This window comes from Oncorhynchus masou, chromosome 15 (genome assembly GCF_036934945.1).
Source record: "Oncorhynchus masou masou isolate Uvic2021 chromosome 15, UVic_Omas_1.1, whole genome shotgun sequence".
NCBI lineage: Eukaryota > Metazoa > Chordata > Actinopteri > Salmoniformes > Salmonidae > Oncorhynchus > Oncorhynchus masou.
In genome coordinates this window covers 42,224,506-42,242,802 of record NC_088226.1, presented here as the reverse complement: position 1 = coordinate 42,242,802, position 18,297 = coordinate 42,224,506, and the positions used below count along the sequence as shown (strand labels likewise).

The following is an 18,297-nucleotide window of genomic DNA, read 5'->3' as shown; positions in this document are numbered from 1 at the left end:
GACTGGAACGAACTACAAAAATCTCTGAAACTGGAAACACTTATCTCCCTCACTAGCTTTAAGCACAAGCTGTCAGAGCAGCTCACAGATTACTGCACCTGTACATAGCCCATCTATAATTTAGCCCAAACAACTACCTCTCCCCCTACTGTATTTATTTTGCTCCTTTGCACCCCATTATTTCTATCTCTACTTTGCACATTCGTCCACTGCAAATCTACCATTCCAGTGTTGTACTTGCTATATTGTATTTACTTCGTCACCATGGCCTTTTTTTGCCTTTACCTCCCTTATCTCACCTCATTTGCTCACATTGTATATAGACTTATTTTTCTGCTGTATTATTGACTGTATGTTTGTTTTACTCCATGTGTAACTCTCTTATCTTGGCCAGGTCGCAATTGTAAATGGAACTTGTTCTCAACTTGCCTACCTCGTTAAATAAAGGTGAAATAAATAAATTTAAAAAATAAAAATGTTTGGCATATGATGAATGATAGCACAAACAGACTGCCACTCAAGTTTAGCGGCTAGTTTACCATATCCCTCCCACGACGACAAAGTATCAGAGAAGTTTGAAATGTGGTAAATCATCAACTCTTTGACAGCATTTTACCACTGAGCTCAAATCAATTGTGTCAGCTGGGCGAACAACATGGCTAGACATGACGTCCGTTGAACTCCAATTGCTGAGCCAATCGCAGAGCCAAAGAGTACGCATGCGTATTTTGACGGAATTCCCTAACCCCACTCGAAAAGCTTTTCCAACATATTTCTCAGCTGAACGACACCGTTTGGTTGAACGCTTTCTTTAGGACGGGCACCATATCGATGAAACAGGGATTAGAAACGCATTTTTGTATAATGTTCGAAAGAAATTGATTGTTTAGAGGACATGTCCTACTCACACATCAACCGAAGGTTCTAGAATGGTCATGTGATGTGGTTTGACCAGTTGTTGCATTTTGAAAAATACCCTGGGTTACCCGTGATTTTTTTTTAAACAAATGCCTCTAGCTGTCAAACTATCTAGGTTACAACATCGAAAAAAGGACGTGAATGTCAGTGAGCTTACGGTGAACCGATGTTTGATGTTAGTAGGATATTTGTGTTTAAGTAAAACTAAATCCTGTCCCACGCTATAGAATAAATCAAGAACTGAATGTAGCACGTGAACTGGTTTGACCAATCACCGATCGACTTCTGAACTGAAGTGTATAAATATGAGGCGGTTGCCCATAGAGACGTCCGCCATTGAAGACTGGTTTTCAACGTACTTAATATTGTTTAAACCTTGTATTGTGTTTTATTCGTTAAAAGGCAAAAAATAGCACCGTTTTTATCCACCGCATCATCTGCGAAAGTCTCATTGGGCATCCTTCCAGCAGAACACGGTCGGCAAAGAGCGTCTGTCTCAGTTCGGCAGTAAAAACAATCTTGTGCCAGAGACCGAGAGGTAAATGTGTAAAGAGTTCAGGGCTCGATATCCAACACATTGCATTTAATCAGCTGGTTACTTTATTGTATCTCATAACGTTGAAACGGAAGGCTTGTGTGTGTGTGGCGGGGAGCGCTGTTTCATTTGAGAGGTTGACCTACTTTTTGTGTGCTGGCCTTTAGACAGATCGTTTCCTGTCACCATTTGTTCCGTCAAACTAGCTAGCTAACTTGTTTAACTAACGTTAGCTATAACGGTATACAGTAACGTTAGTAGCTACGGTTAGCTTATGTCACATGCGGTACAATAATCTGAACTAGGTTTAGGATTCAAACATAAACGGTAGAGCCCTAATGCAGAATTTGATTTTGGCTGGGAAAAGCGTTCGTGTTTTGGTACGAATTCCGCGTCAGCTATCTTGCTAATCTAGGCTAACATTCTCTAGTTCACGCGCTACTGGACACCACATTTGGTCGACGACGCTTGAATGATGCATTCAACGTGGAGTTGACCGACGATGGGCACTAACGATTGTTAATTGCTAGTTACAAACGTTAACTGGTCTGATCATTGTTGTAGCCTACTAGCTATATTTGTATTAAATTACCCCCCCCCCTTCTAGGGTGATGGCTAACGATGCCAGCTAACTAGTTACTATCATGTCTACCAGTAGAGGGCAGGCAATCGGCAGTCAGAAATGGCAAAGTGACGCATTGTTTCTCGGTCCTATCTGGGATCCTTGGGACGTCCATACCCGAACCTTTGTTTACAGTCAGAATTGCCTTCTTTCGCTAAGCGATATTGTGCTGCTAGTGATAGGCAACATTCCGAGTGATAATACTTTCCTCATCTGGCACCAGTTACTTTCCAACCATAACCTTAACTTAAACCATTGTACATCGCAACTTCAGTGGTTAGGGACGTCTCAAAGTATCCCAGATAGCAGGAACCGAGTAAACAACAGCTTTTAATAATGACACGCACCCATACCATCCATCACATGTAATACACCTATTAATGTGTAACGTTAGGTTCTAGTAAATAAAACAATTATGACATTTTTCTTTCCATTAAGTCCTTGACTTTCACACCTAAAATGTTTTGTTAAGTATTAGTGTTGTGTATATTTTTTTAAATAAGATACTACCTCTTAGATTATGTAACGTTAATTGGAAACTGATTTGAGTTTTGTTATGAGTGTTTATTTTTTTTGTTGATACAGGTTTTTTATGTTGTACTTGGGAGGACAAATGATGGTTTCTCTGTAACAATCCAATGTATTTAATGAAAATAAACTGCCTAGAAGATCAATATAACTTGTAATGTAAATTCTTTGATTGGGTATTGGCAAAAGTCCAAGCTAATTGAATACACACTTTGAAGATAGCAGAATTCTTGATGGGTTAAGTAGGTGACCAAGGCATCTATCTGTGCCAGCTCGCGCACACAAAAAAATTGTGCTATCACCTAGTTTGAATTTCACTGCTTTAAGTTACAGTAAAGGTCCTCAGCCTACACCTGAAATCTTGTCTTTTACTGATTGGGCATTTCCCAGCGAGATGGCGCCTATAGTTTACCTTATTATGGACCATGTAGTTTGTTCATATGTTATGGAAGTTCTTATGTATTAGGTATTTTATGAAGCTGTTTTGAATGGAATACCAGGGGGTTGACCCATCATAAAAAGATGTAGTAGCGATTGTCCTGGAATATAATGTTGGCACTGTGAAGCAGAACCTTTAGTGACTATTTCCTACATTTGGAACACTGAAGAGAAAATAGGCCTAATGCTTTTTCATGGGTTGATGCCTAGAAAGTTGCTTCTTGAGTGTAACTAATTGCAAAAATGTTTGACTGAAAACATTGATATTTTGAAAGTTCATCAGTTCGCATGCTTTGTAGTGTCAATTGATACAATCATACTTTTCATAAAACTAATTTAACTGTTTTAGTTGATGGTAGCGAGGAAAGCGCAGCTCACAGAGGTGCTTTGCAGATAATTGGCCAAACTATTTCCGGTTTTGTTTTTCAAGCCATGTTCCTCTGACAGATATGAGGAAAGCGAGTTTGGTGCTTCAGATGCCACATTGGACACCAGAATTGTAATGTTGACTGTGGCCAACAATGCATAGTTCCAGTAGATGGCAGTAGAAACCAGCAGTTCTGAATTGCATAGGGTTAAAGATGCCAGATGCAGAAATGGCTCCGCCATTTCCTGGTTGCTAATATTTGGCCTAATTTCAGTTTGTGACAAAACCAGCAAGTGTAGTGTAGAGAATCATTGTACTGTCAAAACCGCTGGTGTACTAAACCAAAGGGAAGCATAGAAATAGCGCTCATAGACCAGATCTACTGCTTCTCAGACTTGCTTTCAATGTTCATGATGGATCTACAACACACCTTTCTATGTGAATTTGGTTGGATTGTCCTAAAGGTGACACATTGCAGCTTTAAATTGGTTGCTTTTTGTAGTTGTTTTGCTCTGAATTTTATTTATCAAAACCCCTTGTTAGTAATGTTATTTATATATTTATTTATTTTTCGTCCCCTGCACAAAATAGTACCAAAAAGGCAGATTGGTTTCGGTCTATGGACACACACTGGTGCATGATATGGCAGTGACTAGATTACCTATTGCAGCGGTTCTCAACTTTCCTTGGGGATCCCTAGACAATTTTGTTTTGAGCTCTGAACTAGCTCGCCTGTTTCACTTACTCAAGGGCTTGATAATTAGTTGAATCAGGTGAGCTAGCTCTGGAATAGATCAAATGTATGGAACGGGTGGGGGTCCCAGAGGAGAGGTTTGAAAACCACTGACCAATTAAACAGTCAGTTCAGCAACTCGCATGGCAGTGTGACAACATTTTTTTTGTCACACAATTGTGCAGTTATCTAGTGCAGGGAGGGAAAAAACCCACATCTGTGCTGAAAACCACCCCTCTCTTTCAGTGGTCTTGGAGGAATATGTGTGAGAGCTGAGATACAGGAAACAAGTGCCGCTCTGAACTCCTATCCCGTGTCTACCGAGCTTTGGACTGCACCACGATGACAGACGCCGTATGTCCCCCAATGTCCATGGAGGGAGGCGTGAACCCTCCTCCCCCGGAGTTCAACAATCCCAAGAAGCCCGGTCGCATCACAAACCAGCTGCAGTACCTGGAGATGGTGGTGGTCAAGGTCCTGTGGAGACATAACTTCTCCTGGCCTTTCAGGACGCCTGTGGATGCTGTCGGACTGCACATTCCAGTGAGTCTCTCACTTTTTGTTACTTGCAATGTCTGATATGGGGTTTTTCCCTACTTAACTAAGTTGAATGCGCTGACGATAAGTTGCTAGCTGATAAGCGCATCTGCTAAATTACTGAAATGTAATTATCAAATGTTTTTCATTTTAGTACTTGGTCATTTTTTTACATTTCCTCCATGCACATCCATCACAACCTCTTATGAATTATTTTTTTCTGTTCTTTTTTCTGTTTTTAGGATTACTATACAATTATCAAGACGCCAATGGACTTGAGCACCATCAAGAAGCGTCTTCAGAATAATTATTACTGGAAAGCGATGGAATGCATAGAAGACTTCAACAAACTGTTCACCAACTGCTATGTATATAATCGGGTAAAGAAAAAAAAAATGTTGAAATGTCATAATCATATTGTATTCACTCACCACACACATAGTGTCGGCCTACATACTCTCCCATTCAATGAATGCTCAATAATTGTTATTCAACATGTTTTCAGCCTGGAGATGACATAGTTCTGATGGCCCAGGCCTTGGAGAAGATATTCCTACAGAGAGTGGCTGAGATGCCCCCGGAGGAGACTGAGATATCTGCCATCACAACCAAGACCCCAGTGAAGGGTGGGAGGAAGTCCTCTGCTGGTAAGCTACACAGCCTCTCCAGCGGCTTAATCTTACACAAGCATTGTATGCTTCCCAAATGGGTGGCACCCCTTTTATTGTGCACTACTTTTGACCAGGGCTGTTGGGCTTTGGTCAAAAGTAGTGTACTATAAAAGGGAATAGGTTGCCATTTGGGATGTAACTGTACTATCTTTCATGTATTCCAATGTCTACATTCTGACTTCTTAATGTCCTCTTTGTAGGTATGATAAAGCGGAGGCCCCAGTCCCCTGTGTCTGAGGTGGTGTTCCAGCAGACGGTGACGGTCATCCCTCTTGAGGCCCACCACACCATCCTCCCTGCTGCCCAGCTCTCCTCTCAGATAGCAGCCAAAGTCAGTACCTCTTCACAATTACCTCACTATATGTACATTATATATTTTATACAACGGGTGGTTCTAATTCTCAATGCCAATTTGGTTAAAACCGCTTTCCAGCCGGTGTCTATTCCACAAGTTACCACCTGCTAAATCTATGACGTTAAAATGCCTGTTTACTCTGTTCCATCTGACTGCACAATCCACTGTCTCATCAGCCCAGCCAGGCAATTTATATACTAGAGCTCCACTATAAAAATTATGTATACATGATCTCACGTTTCTTTTAGACTAACATTTTATTTCAACAGCGGAGATTTAACTTCTCTAATACTTAAACATGACCCATCAACATCACCTTTTTGAAGTTTGTGCAAACGGTTTAGTCTGTATTTTGTGAATGCATTTCTACCCTTCTCTGTTGTGTTCATGTCGTTTCAGATCGAGAAGGGTGTGAAGAGAAAAGCAGGCGCCACCACGCCAACAACCTCTTCTCCGATCACCAGCTGCGAGTCGTCCCCCGTCGTCGATGGCTCGACGCCCTGTAAGCTGTTCTCCAGGCGGGGCAGCGGTCGGCCCATCAAACCCCCCAGGAAAGACCTGCCTGATTATCACCAGAGACAGAATAGTAAGCTCTCGGATCAGCTCCGCTTCTGTAACTGCATCCTGAAGGAGATGTTCACCAAGAGGCATGCGGCCTACACCTGGCCCTTCTACAAGCCGGTGGATACGGAGGCCCTGGGTCTACACGACTACCACAACGTCATCATGCAGCCCATGGACCTGGGCACCATACGGGTTAGATGGCCGTGTTACACTAAACTTGTGTTGAACGAGAGAGGCCACTTAGTATCTGCCAGGGTTACATTGGCCAATCAATATCTTGTCTCTTGTTCTCTCTCACTATTGAAGATGACAGTATTTGTGATGATGCTGAAGACGTACGTGTTTTTTCACAGAAAAAAATGGTTGAACGTGAATACATGGATGCCCAGGATTTTGCTGCTGATTTCAGACTCATGTTCTCCAACTGTTACAAATACAACCCACCCACCCATGAGGTTGTTATTATGGCAAGAAAACTCCAGGTATGATTGCCCGTGTTTTCAACCAATCTTGTCTGTAGAAGTTGTCTAAATGAATTGCAATGCAATAACGATATTACAATATGCAGGCATGCATTTGATCTTAAAATGGGCCGTGAATTCAGACCATGATGTTAGATATGTGCTCTATCCAATGTCACGTGTGACCGCTGTGATCAGCCAGCTGCATCCCCTACCAACCATTGCTCACGCCTGCTTCTCTCTGTCCTCTGTTTCTGCGCATCTCCAGTTTTAAAATGTAATTGTGTGATGGCGGGCTGGGGTGTGCAGACATGAATGAGTCCCTGTGGTATCACGATACTACCCTGTATTGGGATATCGCTTCATTAGTCAAATGTTGGTTTTAGGACAACACTACTCTGAAAATGAGCACATTTTCTTGCACTTCACACGCAGTTTTCATATGTCACAGTGCAAAACAAAAAAGTCACCAGTTTGCGTCCCTAAATATGAAGATGGATGGTTGGTGAGAATGTTTGACTAGATGAATTGTGGCCCTACCCACCAGGATGTGTTTGAGGAGCGCTGGCTGAAGCTTCCAGATGAGCCGGTGAGGAGGGTGGGTGGGCCAGGACACCACGGTCACCACAGGGACAAGAGAGGGAGAGGAGATGGGCCTGAGAGCTCCTCCAGCACAGGCAGCAGTACCGGCGAGAGCTCCTCAGAGTCCGAGTCCTCCTCAGACTCTGAGGAGGAAGAAGAGGCCAGAGCTCTACGGTTGGCTAAGCTAGAGGAACAGGTATGCCGTCACCTGCTGCTGTCATTGTACCTGGCCATGCTGACGTCACTGTTCTGTTACCTACTACTGTGTATCTAACTGATGCCCCCTCCACTCTTCTTCTCCTCAGTTGAAAGCGGTGCACGATCAGCTGCAGAGACTCACCCAGGAGCCCCTGCTCAAACCAAAGAAGGAGAAATCAAAGGAGAGAAGAAAAAAGGAAATGAGTCGAAGACCGAAGCATGAAGACTTGTGTAAACCCAAAATACAGAAGAAGTGCATTAACAAGGGAACGCCATCTGTGTAAGTGACCAAGTCGTTGTTGATGATAAATTATAATCTCCCTCCCCAGTGGAACCTCGTTTGTTTTACCAATTCAAAGGATTGACTTTCATGTTGCCAGTGGCCTGTTATTATTTTACTAACTTTCATTGTCCTACAAAGTGTTGCTGAATGTCTTTTTACCTCTAAAGGCACGGTAAGAGGAGGAAGATGGCTCTCCCTGTGGTGCCCTATGAGTCTGAGGACGACGAGGTGCTAGCGGTGCCCATGTTGTACGGTGAGAAGAGGCAGCTGAGCCTGGATATCAACAAACTGCCGGGGGACAAGCTGGGCAAGGTGGTGAACATCATCCAGGGCAGGGAGGCCTCGCTCCGTGACGCCAACCCTGAGGAGATAGAGATCGACTTTGAGACCCTCAAGCCCTCCACACTCAGGGCCCTGGAGAGCTTCGTCACGACCTGCTTCAGGAAACGGCCCAAGAAACCCAAGCGTGAGTAGTTGCAGTGCACACCTTCCTTTCTTGGTTCCTTGCGGGTTGGTCATTGCACATGTATCTCTGTACTCCTGACCAAGGACTTTACTAGGCTCAAATGTCATTATTTCCCCTATTCGTCCAGTGAATAAGCTGGTGAGAGCCAAAGGAGAGATGCAGACTGTGAAGGAGCAGAATGCAGAGAAACCTCGCCAGAGTATTACCGACGAGCCAAGCTCACTGGCCAAGAAGAAAAAGGCAACAAGTAAGTGAGTGAAGTGAAGCTGTGGTAGTAAGGACCAGTATGTCTGACTTAGGGGCCTTGTTGTCCGGGGGAAACGGGTTCTTCTGTTTTCTCTGCTGTCCTATAGTGAGTAACGCAATTGTGCAGTGCTCGTCTCTGTCTTTCTCTCTGTTGTCCAACACGTGACCATTGTCCCTCTGTTTCCCTCCAGATGAGCCCCCTACAGCTCCTCCTGTCCCAGACCTGGGCCGGCTGTCCCGTCTCAGTGAGAGCAGCAGCTCTTCCTCCTCCGTCTCTGACTGCTCCAGCAGTAGTAGTGATTCTTGCACTTCTGATAGCAGTGACTCTGAATCAGGTTAGCTGTTCTCCTCAGCACTAAGCATTAACCCCCCCCCCCCCACACACACACACACACATACCCACCCCGCTTTCCTGCAAGGGCACACCCTCCCCACTCCCCCCACTCGCTGTACACTAATGGAGTGAGAGAATTCGATACGGCTAAATACTCACATGGACTCTAGCCTCTGTAGCACAGAACCTTTTCACCTGTTGGCAAAACCAAAATACTTGAAGAAATATTAGTGTGTTATCGTTTCATATTTTTGTATGTTCGTTCATTGGGTGTATTTTTTTTATTTTATTTATCTATTCGTGCACTTAGTCTGTACTACAGAGAGCAGTGAACTGTCACAAAAGTCTATCTCTTGATTATTACAGTGCTGTATTTATTTGTATGTTATTGTTTTAATGCCAACAAATGGTGCTTAGTTTGAAATGAGGCCAGCCAGATTTCTGTGCCAAATGTCATTAATCCAGTGGGCACCAGACTGCTGCCGTGCAAATCTGAAGTAAATTAAGAATTGGGACAAGTTCTTAAACAGCCCATACAGGCCAAGTGCTATTTATAAGCCAAAGATCTTATTTACACTCCTACCGCAATACATCTTCTATAAACATCGCAAAAATCAGATGAATACAGTTCGAGAAGTACCAGACAGCATTACAATACCCTTCAACCCCCCCCCCCTCTCATCTTACGCTCCATACTGTTAGAGTTGCGTAAATTCGAATCTGGTATCAGGATAAATATAACAATGAGTCACCGATTGTATACTATGTATTTTTTATTAGCTAAGCAATAAATGGCAAATGCAACTTTCGTATATACGGGCTCACTGTAATACCACGCAGGGCAGAACAGAGAACTGACAGGATGTATGTAAAGTGTTCTTATACTGTGATGGACATAGTTCCAACCCGTCTGTTGGCCTATCACAGTAGAGGCTGGGCGTGGTTTAAACTTGCTCAGCCTATTGCAGGCGCTCAGGCGGGTCCCCGCCTCTTGGCGCTTCTTGGAGTCCTCCCTCCGTCGATGTATAGATTCTTACTGTTCTGGTATCGCAGCCTAGTTATAACAGTTGTTCAGTTCCTGCTATTGTGTTGTTCAGTATTTTTCCATATCAGTTAAACCTCGTGATGACCACCCCTCCCTATGCCTGCTGAAACACAACTTTGTAAGATACAGCAAGTCACACCATGTGCACACCACATGCAAACACAAGGACAAAGCATCTGCTGGGCTGTTATCTACAGTTTTGCAACATGCAGGTCACACCATGTTGCTCAGTTCTTGTCACACACACACAGGCAAGCAGTTGTTTAATCTCATGATGATGCTCAGGTGCACAAATGCAGATAATTCACACAGCCAACATCAGATAATATTTAATAAAAAAAAAAAAAAAAATATATATATAAAATATATATATATATATATATATATTAGTAATGGCTATAATGTAAAACACAGAATCCCACAATACTCTCTGAACCGTTGCAGAGTCAAAGCTGGTCCTCACTTTAGACAGCGGCACTCATCTCTGTTCACCAATTGATTGTACTCAGGTTTTGGTTTTTGCAAGATTTTGTATGGAGCAATATAAGCATAATACATGCACATCAGATTTGTATTTGAAGTACTCGACAGATTGTAACGCTAATGCAGAGCTTGATGGAGTAGGATTTCTCCTACACTGCTTCATTTTGTAGCCATTCCAAATGTTTTTTTGTTTGTTCCATTTGTACCTCATATGGGTAGAATTTTAAATGTATGTGTCTTGGTGGTCGACACCTAGAGTTTCAAATAAATACATTTTGATAGACAATTTTACATTTTACGGTTAAATTGTGTTTTTCTTTGAATTTGTATCGCATCGTCAAACAGTTCAATCCTACTAGACACATTAGCTTGCAACCACAACTTTAGCTTTTACTGAAAACTGCGTGTGAAAGTAGTGATTTCAGAGTAGATCAGTGGAATTGTTTTTAGTATTATTTAAAGGTAAGTAAAGATGTTTTGATTTATTCTCCATTTATCCAACTGTGGATAAATTGAATTACTATTGCGCATGTCTTTCAGTAAAGAAATCTGAGAAGAAAAAGAAATGCAAAGCCACTCCACTCAAAATCAAGGTAAATATCTAACAGCCCCTACTTCCTCTAACCCAGTGGTCTAGTTCACATGGGTTGTACCTTCTATTTGGATTAATATACTTGGAACGACAGTGTTTTCATTATAAATTGTAAGCCACCCCTGTCAAACAGAATTCCAAAAAGAAGAAATCCGATAAGAAAGACCCAGTGTCGGAGTCCTCTCTCCAGACCAGCCAACCCCCGCCTGCCTCTGCCTCGCTAGTCCCAGCAGTAGTAACAAAAGACCTGCCTCCTCTAGAGCTACTCACGTCTCCCCCAGGTAGCAAACGTTTGTCGCCTTGACATTCTGTGTTAGTGTGTTGGCTATAAAGGTACTCAAGTTCTGTAACACTGTCTTCTGGTTATTACATTTTTAAAGGTTGTTGACAAATCCATAGTGTAAGCCCTAACTATGGAAATACAATTTCCCCTGTAAAACAGTAGGTTTTAAGCCCATGGAAAGTCTAAGACTGGACCGAGGCCCTTGTGGAAATCACATAATGAGAAGCTTGTATTGTTTGGATTAGAGAAGGAAAAAGCTGGATTGCTTGGTCATTTCGCTGGGCCGTGTTGCTATGTCTCATGGGATGTGACGTTTTTAGTTGCGTTTAATCAGGAGGTCCGATTAGGGACAGATGCCTACAACCTTTACTCACTATTTCTATTGAATCTCCCCCTCTCCTTCCTTCTCAGCCTTACACAGCCGCCTGCCTCCGCAGCCTTCAAGACCAAGTGACAAAGCAGCACCACTACCTCGCAAAAACAGGGTGGCCCCCCTGCAGCCCACTGACAGTCAGCCCCAACAACAGCAGGACCTGCTGGTCCCCTCTGAGAGCCCCACTACTCCCTCTCTCACTCCCCCTTCTTCCTGTGACCCCACTCTTACTCTGCCTACAGACCCACTCAACACAACAGCTGCACTCACACACGCACCTCCCTCCAGCCTGCTCTTTTCCCTTCAAACCCCTCCCTCTCCCCTAGTACTCCTCCCCTCTCCTCAGTGTCGATCACTAGCCCAGACACAGGAGGTGAAAACTGGGCCACCTGATAGGGCACACCAGGAAGGTAAGGGCTCTTCAGTCAGATTAGCATCCCCCCTAGCTCTTAGCATGTCCCCTCCACTGCGTGCTGCATGCTTCTCAACCCATAGCTGCTAAGGTCTGTGTGTCGCCTGTAGATGTTGTTTGCAGTGTTAGATGACATGTCACCATCGCTGTAGCCCTGGCTGCGTGTCTCATCCTGTTCCTCAACTGCCTGCCTGCCGGCTTACATCCGTAGTGTTTGTGTCTGTCTGTGTGGAGAATAAGGCCCTGCTTTGTTTTTCTCCTGTCTAGCAGGTCTGTCTGTGCTGCTGACCCCTCTGACCTCTCCTCCTGCAGTTTTACTACAGGCTGCTGATAGCAGATATGAGGTATGCTCTCATCTTCCTGTTGTTGATAGATGAATTGTGACGTTAGATTAAAACACTTTTTAAATAAATGTCTCCGTTCTTGGCATTTATAAATATTGCAAGAGTTGATTGGTATATTTTCTTTGACGGTAACTTAATTCGAATTGATACGAGTCTACAGAGTAGTGTTGTGTTGCAATTGAAATGTGTTTTTCATTGGCCAAATCTTTCAGGGGTGGAGACAGCCGGTTGATTGTGTGAAATGGCATTGGCCTTAGACCTGGAAGTGGTAATGGAGGTATAATACTCTAAATCTCACTTTGCGATAGCAGCAGCCGTGCCCAGTGCTGTTGTCCCCTCTACAAGACAGCCCATTACAGCCAGTGAAGGATGACGGGAGGCTCTCTGAAGCACTGGGGGAGACCCACTCCAAGATTCTGCAGAAACAGCCTTGTAAGCAGAACTGTGTGTGGGTGTGGAAACGTTTTTGTGTATGGAAATGTCTGCAAATAAATTACAAATGAAAACATCTTTTTAATGGACTGAATATATTTTCTCTACCTCCCCAGATCCCAGACACTCTGATGGTGTGTTTGATGTTGGAAACACCAGCCTCTCTCATTCAGCTAATAAACCCACTGCAGATGGAAAAAGCACACCTGCCAAAAAGGTAAGGTAATGTAACTGAAACATAGCACTAGCACAATGAATTACTTGAAATATACTGTATGCATGCCCATCGGAGGCATTTGTATTTGTCTAAAAAAATGTGACATTTCATTTGTGAAACTATCCTGTGTAGGATATTGTCCTGAAGAACGCAGACTCCTGGGCTAGTTTGGGGAAGATAGCCATTTCCACTCCCTCCACGGTGAAGTCTTCAAAGGAGAGCTTTGATAAGTTCCGCAGGGCAGCCATTGAGAAGGAGGAGAGAGAGAGAGCTCTCACTCTAAAGAGGACGCAGATGAAGGCTTCAGGGAAGAGCAGGTACTTATTCATCCAGCCAATCATTTTATCAGTTGTGTGTCTTGTAGGTAATGCTGCTTCACCCAAACTCCTCCAATAAAGTAGATCTCTATTAATATGTGAGTGGTACCTGATGAGCCAGCTAAAAGTGTTGTATTTTCAGCCTGACCATGCCAGTATTGTTGCCAGTGGCAGTACCAGTGCCACCTAGAGCTGCGGAACAAGAGCACCTTCCATGTAGAACTCCGGCAGCAGAGATCCCCATGCCGACGGAGGCAATCGGGGAGCCTCAGCCTCCTAGAGCTCCAGAGCCCCTGAAAGAGGAGCCTCCAGCGGCTGCCTCAACCCCACCTCCGCCCTTCACTACCCAGACTTCTGTAGACGGAGAGAGGGAGATGGCCCGCAGGAGAGAACAGGAGCGACGCAGACGAGAGGCTGTACGTTCCTTTCCTTCACGTTTTGTCTAAATTTGTTTTATTGTGCCGGTCATTCTTCTGTTCCTTGTTGTAGTTTTATCCAGACAGTAATAAAACGTCTTACCTTTTCTCCCTCAGATGTCTGGTGTCATTGACATGACAATGCAGAGTGACATCATGGCAACATTTGAGAAGAACCTGGACTAAAATAAAATGGCAGCAGACCATGCAGCTGGTGACTGACGTCTGTCTTCTGTTGTTGTTGGACAATAAATAATAGAGCTTGTTGTTTTAGTAAACGACACCCTAGGCGCCTTCTCTCCCTCCAGACACTGGCTGTCTGAACCAACAACGCTGCATCTAGATGACGGAAACGGGTCATTATGCCTGTGTCCCAAATGACATCCTATCCCCTATATGGTGCACTACTTTTGGGCCTGATTGGCTCTGGTCAAACGTAATACACACAAAAAAAATGGAATAGAGTGCAATTTGGGATGCAGGCTATTATTATCCTTAACAGGAGAAGCATGTACTGTAGCATAGCAACCTCACATGACATAACCCCAGTACATTTTAGTATTGTTGTAAGAAGATGCTGTAAAATATTGATATTGCAAAAAATATACAGTACCAGTCAAAAGTTTGGGGACCTACTCATTCAAGGGTTTTTCTTTATTTTTACTATTATTCTACATTGTATAATAATAGTGAAAACATAAACTATGAAATAACACAAATGGAATCATATAACCAAAAAAGTGTTAAACAAATCTAAATATATTTGAGTTTCTTCAAAGTAGCCACCCTTTGCCTTGACAGCTTTGCACACTCTTGGCGTTCTCTCAACCACCTTCACGAGGAATGCTTTTCCAGAAGTCTTGAAGGAGTTCCCACATATGCTGAGCACATGTTGGCTGCTTTTCCTTCACTCTGCGGTCCAACTCATCCCAAACCATCTCAACTGGGTTGAGGTCGGGTGATAGTGGAGTCCAGGTCATCTGATGCAGCACTCCATCACTCTCTTTCTTGGTCAAATAGCCCTTACACAGCCTGGAGGTGTGTTGGGTCATTGTCCTGTTGAAAAATAAATGATGATGATGTCCCACTAAGTGCCAACCAGATGGGATGGTGTATTGCTGCAGAATGCTGTGGTAGCCATGCTGGTTAAGTGTGCCTTGAAATCTAAATAAATCAGTGTCGCCAGCAAGCACCCCCCACACCATCACACCTTTCCGTGCTTCAAGGTGGGAACCACACATGCGGAGATCATCCGTTCACCTACTCTGCATCTCACGGAGACACAATGGTTGGAACCAAAAATCGCACATTTGGACTCATCAGACCAAATAACAGATTTCTCCCGGTCTAATGTCCATTGCTCGTGTTTCTTGGCCCAAGCAAGTCACTTCTTATTGGTGTCCTTTGGGTAGTGGTTTCTTTGCAGCAATTCGACCATGAAGGCCTGATTCACGCAGTCTCTGAACAGTTGATGTGTCTTTGCGACTGCACTTGAAGACAAAGTTATTAATTTTCCAGATTGACTGACCTTCATGTCTTAAAGTAATGATGAAGTGTTGTTTCTCTTTGTTATTTGAGCTGTTCTTTCCATATTATGGACTTAGTCTTAGCCCTATTTGGTAAATCTTCTGTATTCCATCCCTACCTTCTCACAACACAACTGCTTAGCTCAAATGCATTGAGGAAAGAAATTCCACTAATTAACTTAAGGCACACCTGTTAATTGAAATGCTTTCCAAGTGACTACCTCATGAATCTGGTTGAAAGAATGCCAAGAGTGTGCAAAGCTGTCATCAAGACAAAGGGTGGATACCTTTTTGAAGAATCTCAAATATTACATATATTTTGATTTAACACTGGTTACATGATTCCATGTGTTATTTCATAGCTTTGTCTTCACTGTTCTTCTAACAATGTAGAAAATAGTAATAACCCTGGAATGAGTAGGTGTGTCCAAACTTTTGACTGGTTGTGTGTATATATACTCAGCAAAAAAAGAAATGTCCTCTCACTGTCAACTGCGTTTATTTTCAGCAAACGTAACGTATAAATATTTGTATGAACATTCGATTCAACAACTGAGACAAACTGAATAAGTTCCACAGACATGTGACTCACAGAAATTGAATAATTTTCCCTGAACAAAGGGGGGGATGGGGGTCAAAAGTAACAGTCAGTATCTAGTGTGGCCACCAGCTGCATTAAGTACTGTAGTGCATCTACTCCTCATGGACTGCACCAGATTTGCCAGTTCTTGCTGTGCGACGTTACCCCGCTCTTCCACCAAGGCACCTGTAAATTCCTGGACATTTCTGGGGGGAATGGCCCTAGCCTCACCCTCCGATCCAACAGGTCCAAGACATGCTCAATGGGATTGAGATCCAAAGGCAACGTTGCCGGTGATGTCTGGGAGGACTTGCCTTACAACGGGCATACAAGCCCTCAGTCCAGCCTCTCAGCCTATTGCGGACAGTCCGAGCACTGATTGAGGGATTGTGCGTTCCTGGGGTAACTCGGGCAGTTGTTGCCATCCTGTACCTGTCCCTCAGGTGTGATCTTCGGATGTACCGATTCTGTGCAGGTGTTGTGCGTGGTCTGCCACGGTGAGGATGATCAGCTGTCCGTCCTGTCTCCCTGTAGCGCTGTCTTAGGCGTCTCACAGTACGGACATTGCAATTTATTGCCCTGGCCACATCTGCAGTCCTCATACCTCCTTGCAGCATGTTCACGCATATGAGCAGGGACCCTGAGCAGCTTTCTTTTGGTGTTTTTCAGAGACAGTAAAAAGGCCTCTTTAGTTTCCTAAGTTTTCATTACTGACCTTAATTGCCTACCGTCTGTAAGCTGTTAGTGTCTTAACGACCGTTCCACAGGTGCATGTTCAAGAATGTTTAAACCCTTTACAATGAAGATCTGTGAAGTTATTTGGATTTTTTTTCCTTTGAAAGATAACACTTTTTTCAGGACCTTTTTTTTTGCTGAGTCATACATACACACACACACTTAACGAACCATATATAGATGGAATTGGACTTTTTGTACTTGTGATGGTAAATACCAGCTGCACTGAAGTGATGCTTAACTCTTAGAGAAAGAAGAGTAAAAAATTAAGAGCTGTTGAAAAATGTTCCACCAACATGTTCGGTCCTCTTTTCCTTTTCACCTAGCTTGCGTCACAAATGGCACCCTATTGCCCTTCTGATCAGAGCACTATATACGGAATAGGGTGCCATTTCGGTCGTTGACTTGGTGAGTCCTCCCATGTACACCAGAGGAGGCTTGTGGGAGGCGCTATAACAGGATGGACTCATTGTAATTGCTGGAATGGAATAAATTGAACGGAAAACACGTTTGACTGTTCCATTTATTCTATTCCAGCCATTACAATGAGACTGTCCTCCTATAGCTCCCCCCACCAGCCTCATCTGGTGTTCACATCAACCTGTTTACACGCTTATTAACGTTCCAACTTTTTGACTTGGCTAAATGCATAACCTGACTTTTTTTTGGGGGGGGGGGCTTGACTCCAATAGTAATACTATTATGTATACCATGTACTGTATAGTTTATCTCCAGTTCTTTACTCCTTCATGTCATTCATAGTTAATTCTGCACCTTTTTGTGAAAAATATTCAATATGATGCTCTGAGCTATACTGTACATGTTATTTTTTACTTATTTGGGAACAGATTTTTTTATACTTGTGTGGACATACAATATTTGTCTGTATAAAACTATACTTAGTATTTTATTACACAGAGGCTGGGGATGTCGGTCTTATTTAAAACTACACTTTACCTTGTTTAGGTGCCATATATATAGTGGCGTGCTTAGGGAAACAACTAGGCATTGTTGGTGCCTATATTGTGTTTTTTTTTCTAATGGGATCCAAACCTGACTACATTTATTTTGGCAGACAGACTTTAATGTTTTTTATCCTATGGTTCTAGCGGTTCTGCAGTGGGTATTTTTTTTATTTTCACTTTGACATGAACAGCAGCACTTTACTCTGTATCTTGTGGTATGAGTGCATGTCATACCATATAGAGAAAGAACTAATATAATTGAGAAAATCACACAAAGCTAAATCATTAAATATTTTTAATTAAAGCACTGTTTATTTTCTGTGTTTTGTGTTGTGATTTCATGGGTGATCAGCCAGTCCCATCAAGTGGGATATCCAGAAAGTCTTCATTACAATAAAAAGGTGATTACTCAATACTGGACAAAGAGTGCGCTCGCGGCACTGTATGCAGATCCACACACTTGAATTTGTTAAGTGATGGAGATTTGACAAGACATGCAGGACTCACATGCCAATTAAGTGTGTTATTCTTAGCAAAATACACAGTATACAAAACATTAAGGACACCTAATGTGGAGTTGCCACCCCCCCCCCTTTGGGTGGTGGACCATTTTTGATCCACACGGGAAACTTGAATGGTCAGTCTGTCATGGAAAAACAGCAAATGCACTTAATGTTTTATACACGTATACAGTTTAAGTCGGCAGTTTACATACACCTGAGCCAAATACATTTAAACT

At 43.1% G+C, this 18,297-nt stretch overlaps 1 protein-coding gene across 5 annotated transcripts; it reads left to right on the top strand.

Annotated features, from left to right (window-relative positions):
- Nucleotides 1-748: 748 nt before the first annotated feature.
- On the top strand, nt 749-17,870 carry LOC135556264 (bromodomain testis-specific protein-like). 5 transcript variants are annotated; one of them, XM_064989325.1, is made up of 21 exons: nt 750-1,456; nt 4,388-4,684; nt 4,921-5,058; nt 5,184-5,325; nt 5,550-5,680; nt 6,104-6,460; nt 6,622-6,750; nt 7,277-7,507; nt 7,617-7,789; nt 7,960-8,258; nt 8,386-8,505; nt 8,696-8,839; nt 10,907-10,959; nt 11,092-11,239; nt 11,653-12,024; nt 12,297-12,370; nt 12,682-12,802; nt 12,919-13,019; nt 13,152-13,336; nt 13,479-13,752; nt 13,870-17,870. In XM_064989325.1, the coding sequence occupies exons 2-21, from the start codon at nt 4,484-4,486 to the stop codon at nt 13,936-13,938; spliced, it is 3,462 nt and encodes a 1,153-aa protein (XP_064845397.1). In that variant the 5' UTR covers nt 750-1,456; nt 4,388-4,483; the 3' UTR covers nt 13,939-17,870. The 5 variants fall into 5 exon arrangements, with proteins under 5 accessions (XP_064845398.1, XP_064845397.1, XP_064845396.1 ...); XM_064989324.1 differs by having other exon boundaries at nt 12,679-12,802; XM_064989323.1 differs by having other exon boundaries at nt 12,294-12,370.
- The last annotated feature ends 427 nt before the right edge of the window (nt 17,871-18,297 follow it).

Coding starts and splice junctions, on each gene's coding strand:
- LOC135556264 (XM_064989322.1), top strand. CDS start 4,484: ATGACAGACGCCGTATGTCCCCCAATGTCCATGGAGGGAGGCGTGAAC. Junction 5,059..5,183: donor ACTGCTATGTATATAATCGG/GTAAAGAAAAAA, acceptor ACATGTTTTCAG/CCTGGAGATGACATAGTTCT. Junction 6,751..7,276: donor TTATGGCAAGAAAACTCCAG/GTATGATTGCCC, acceptor CCTACCCACCAG/GATGTGTTTGAGGAGCGCTG.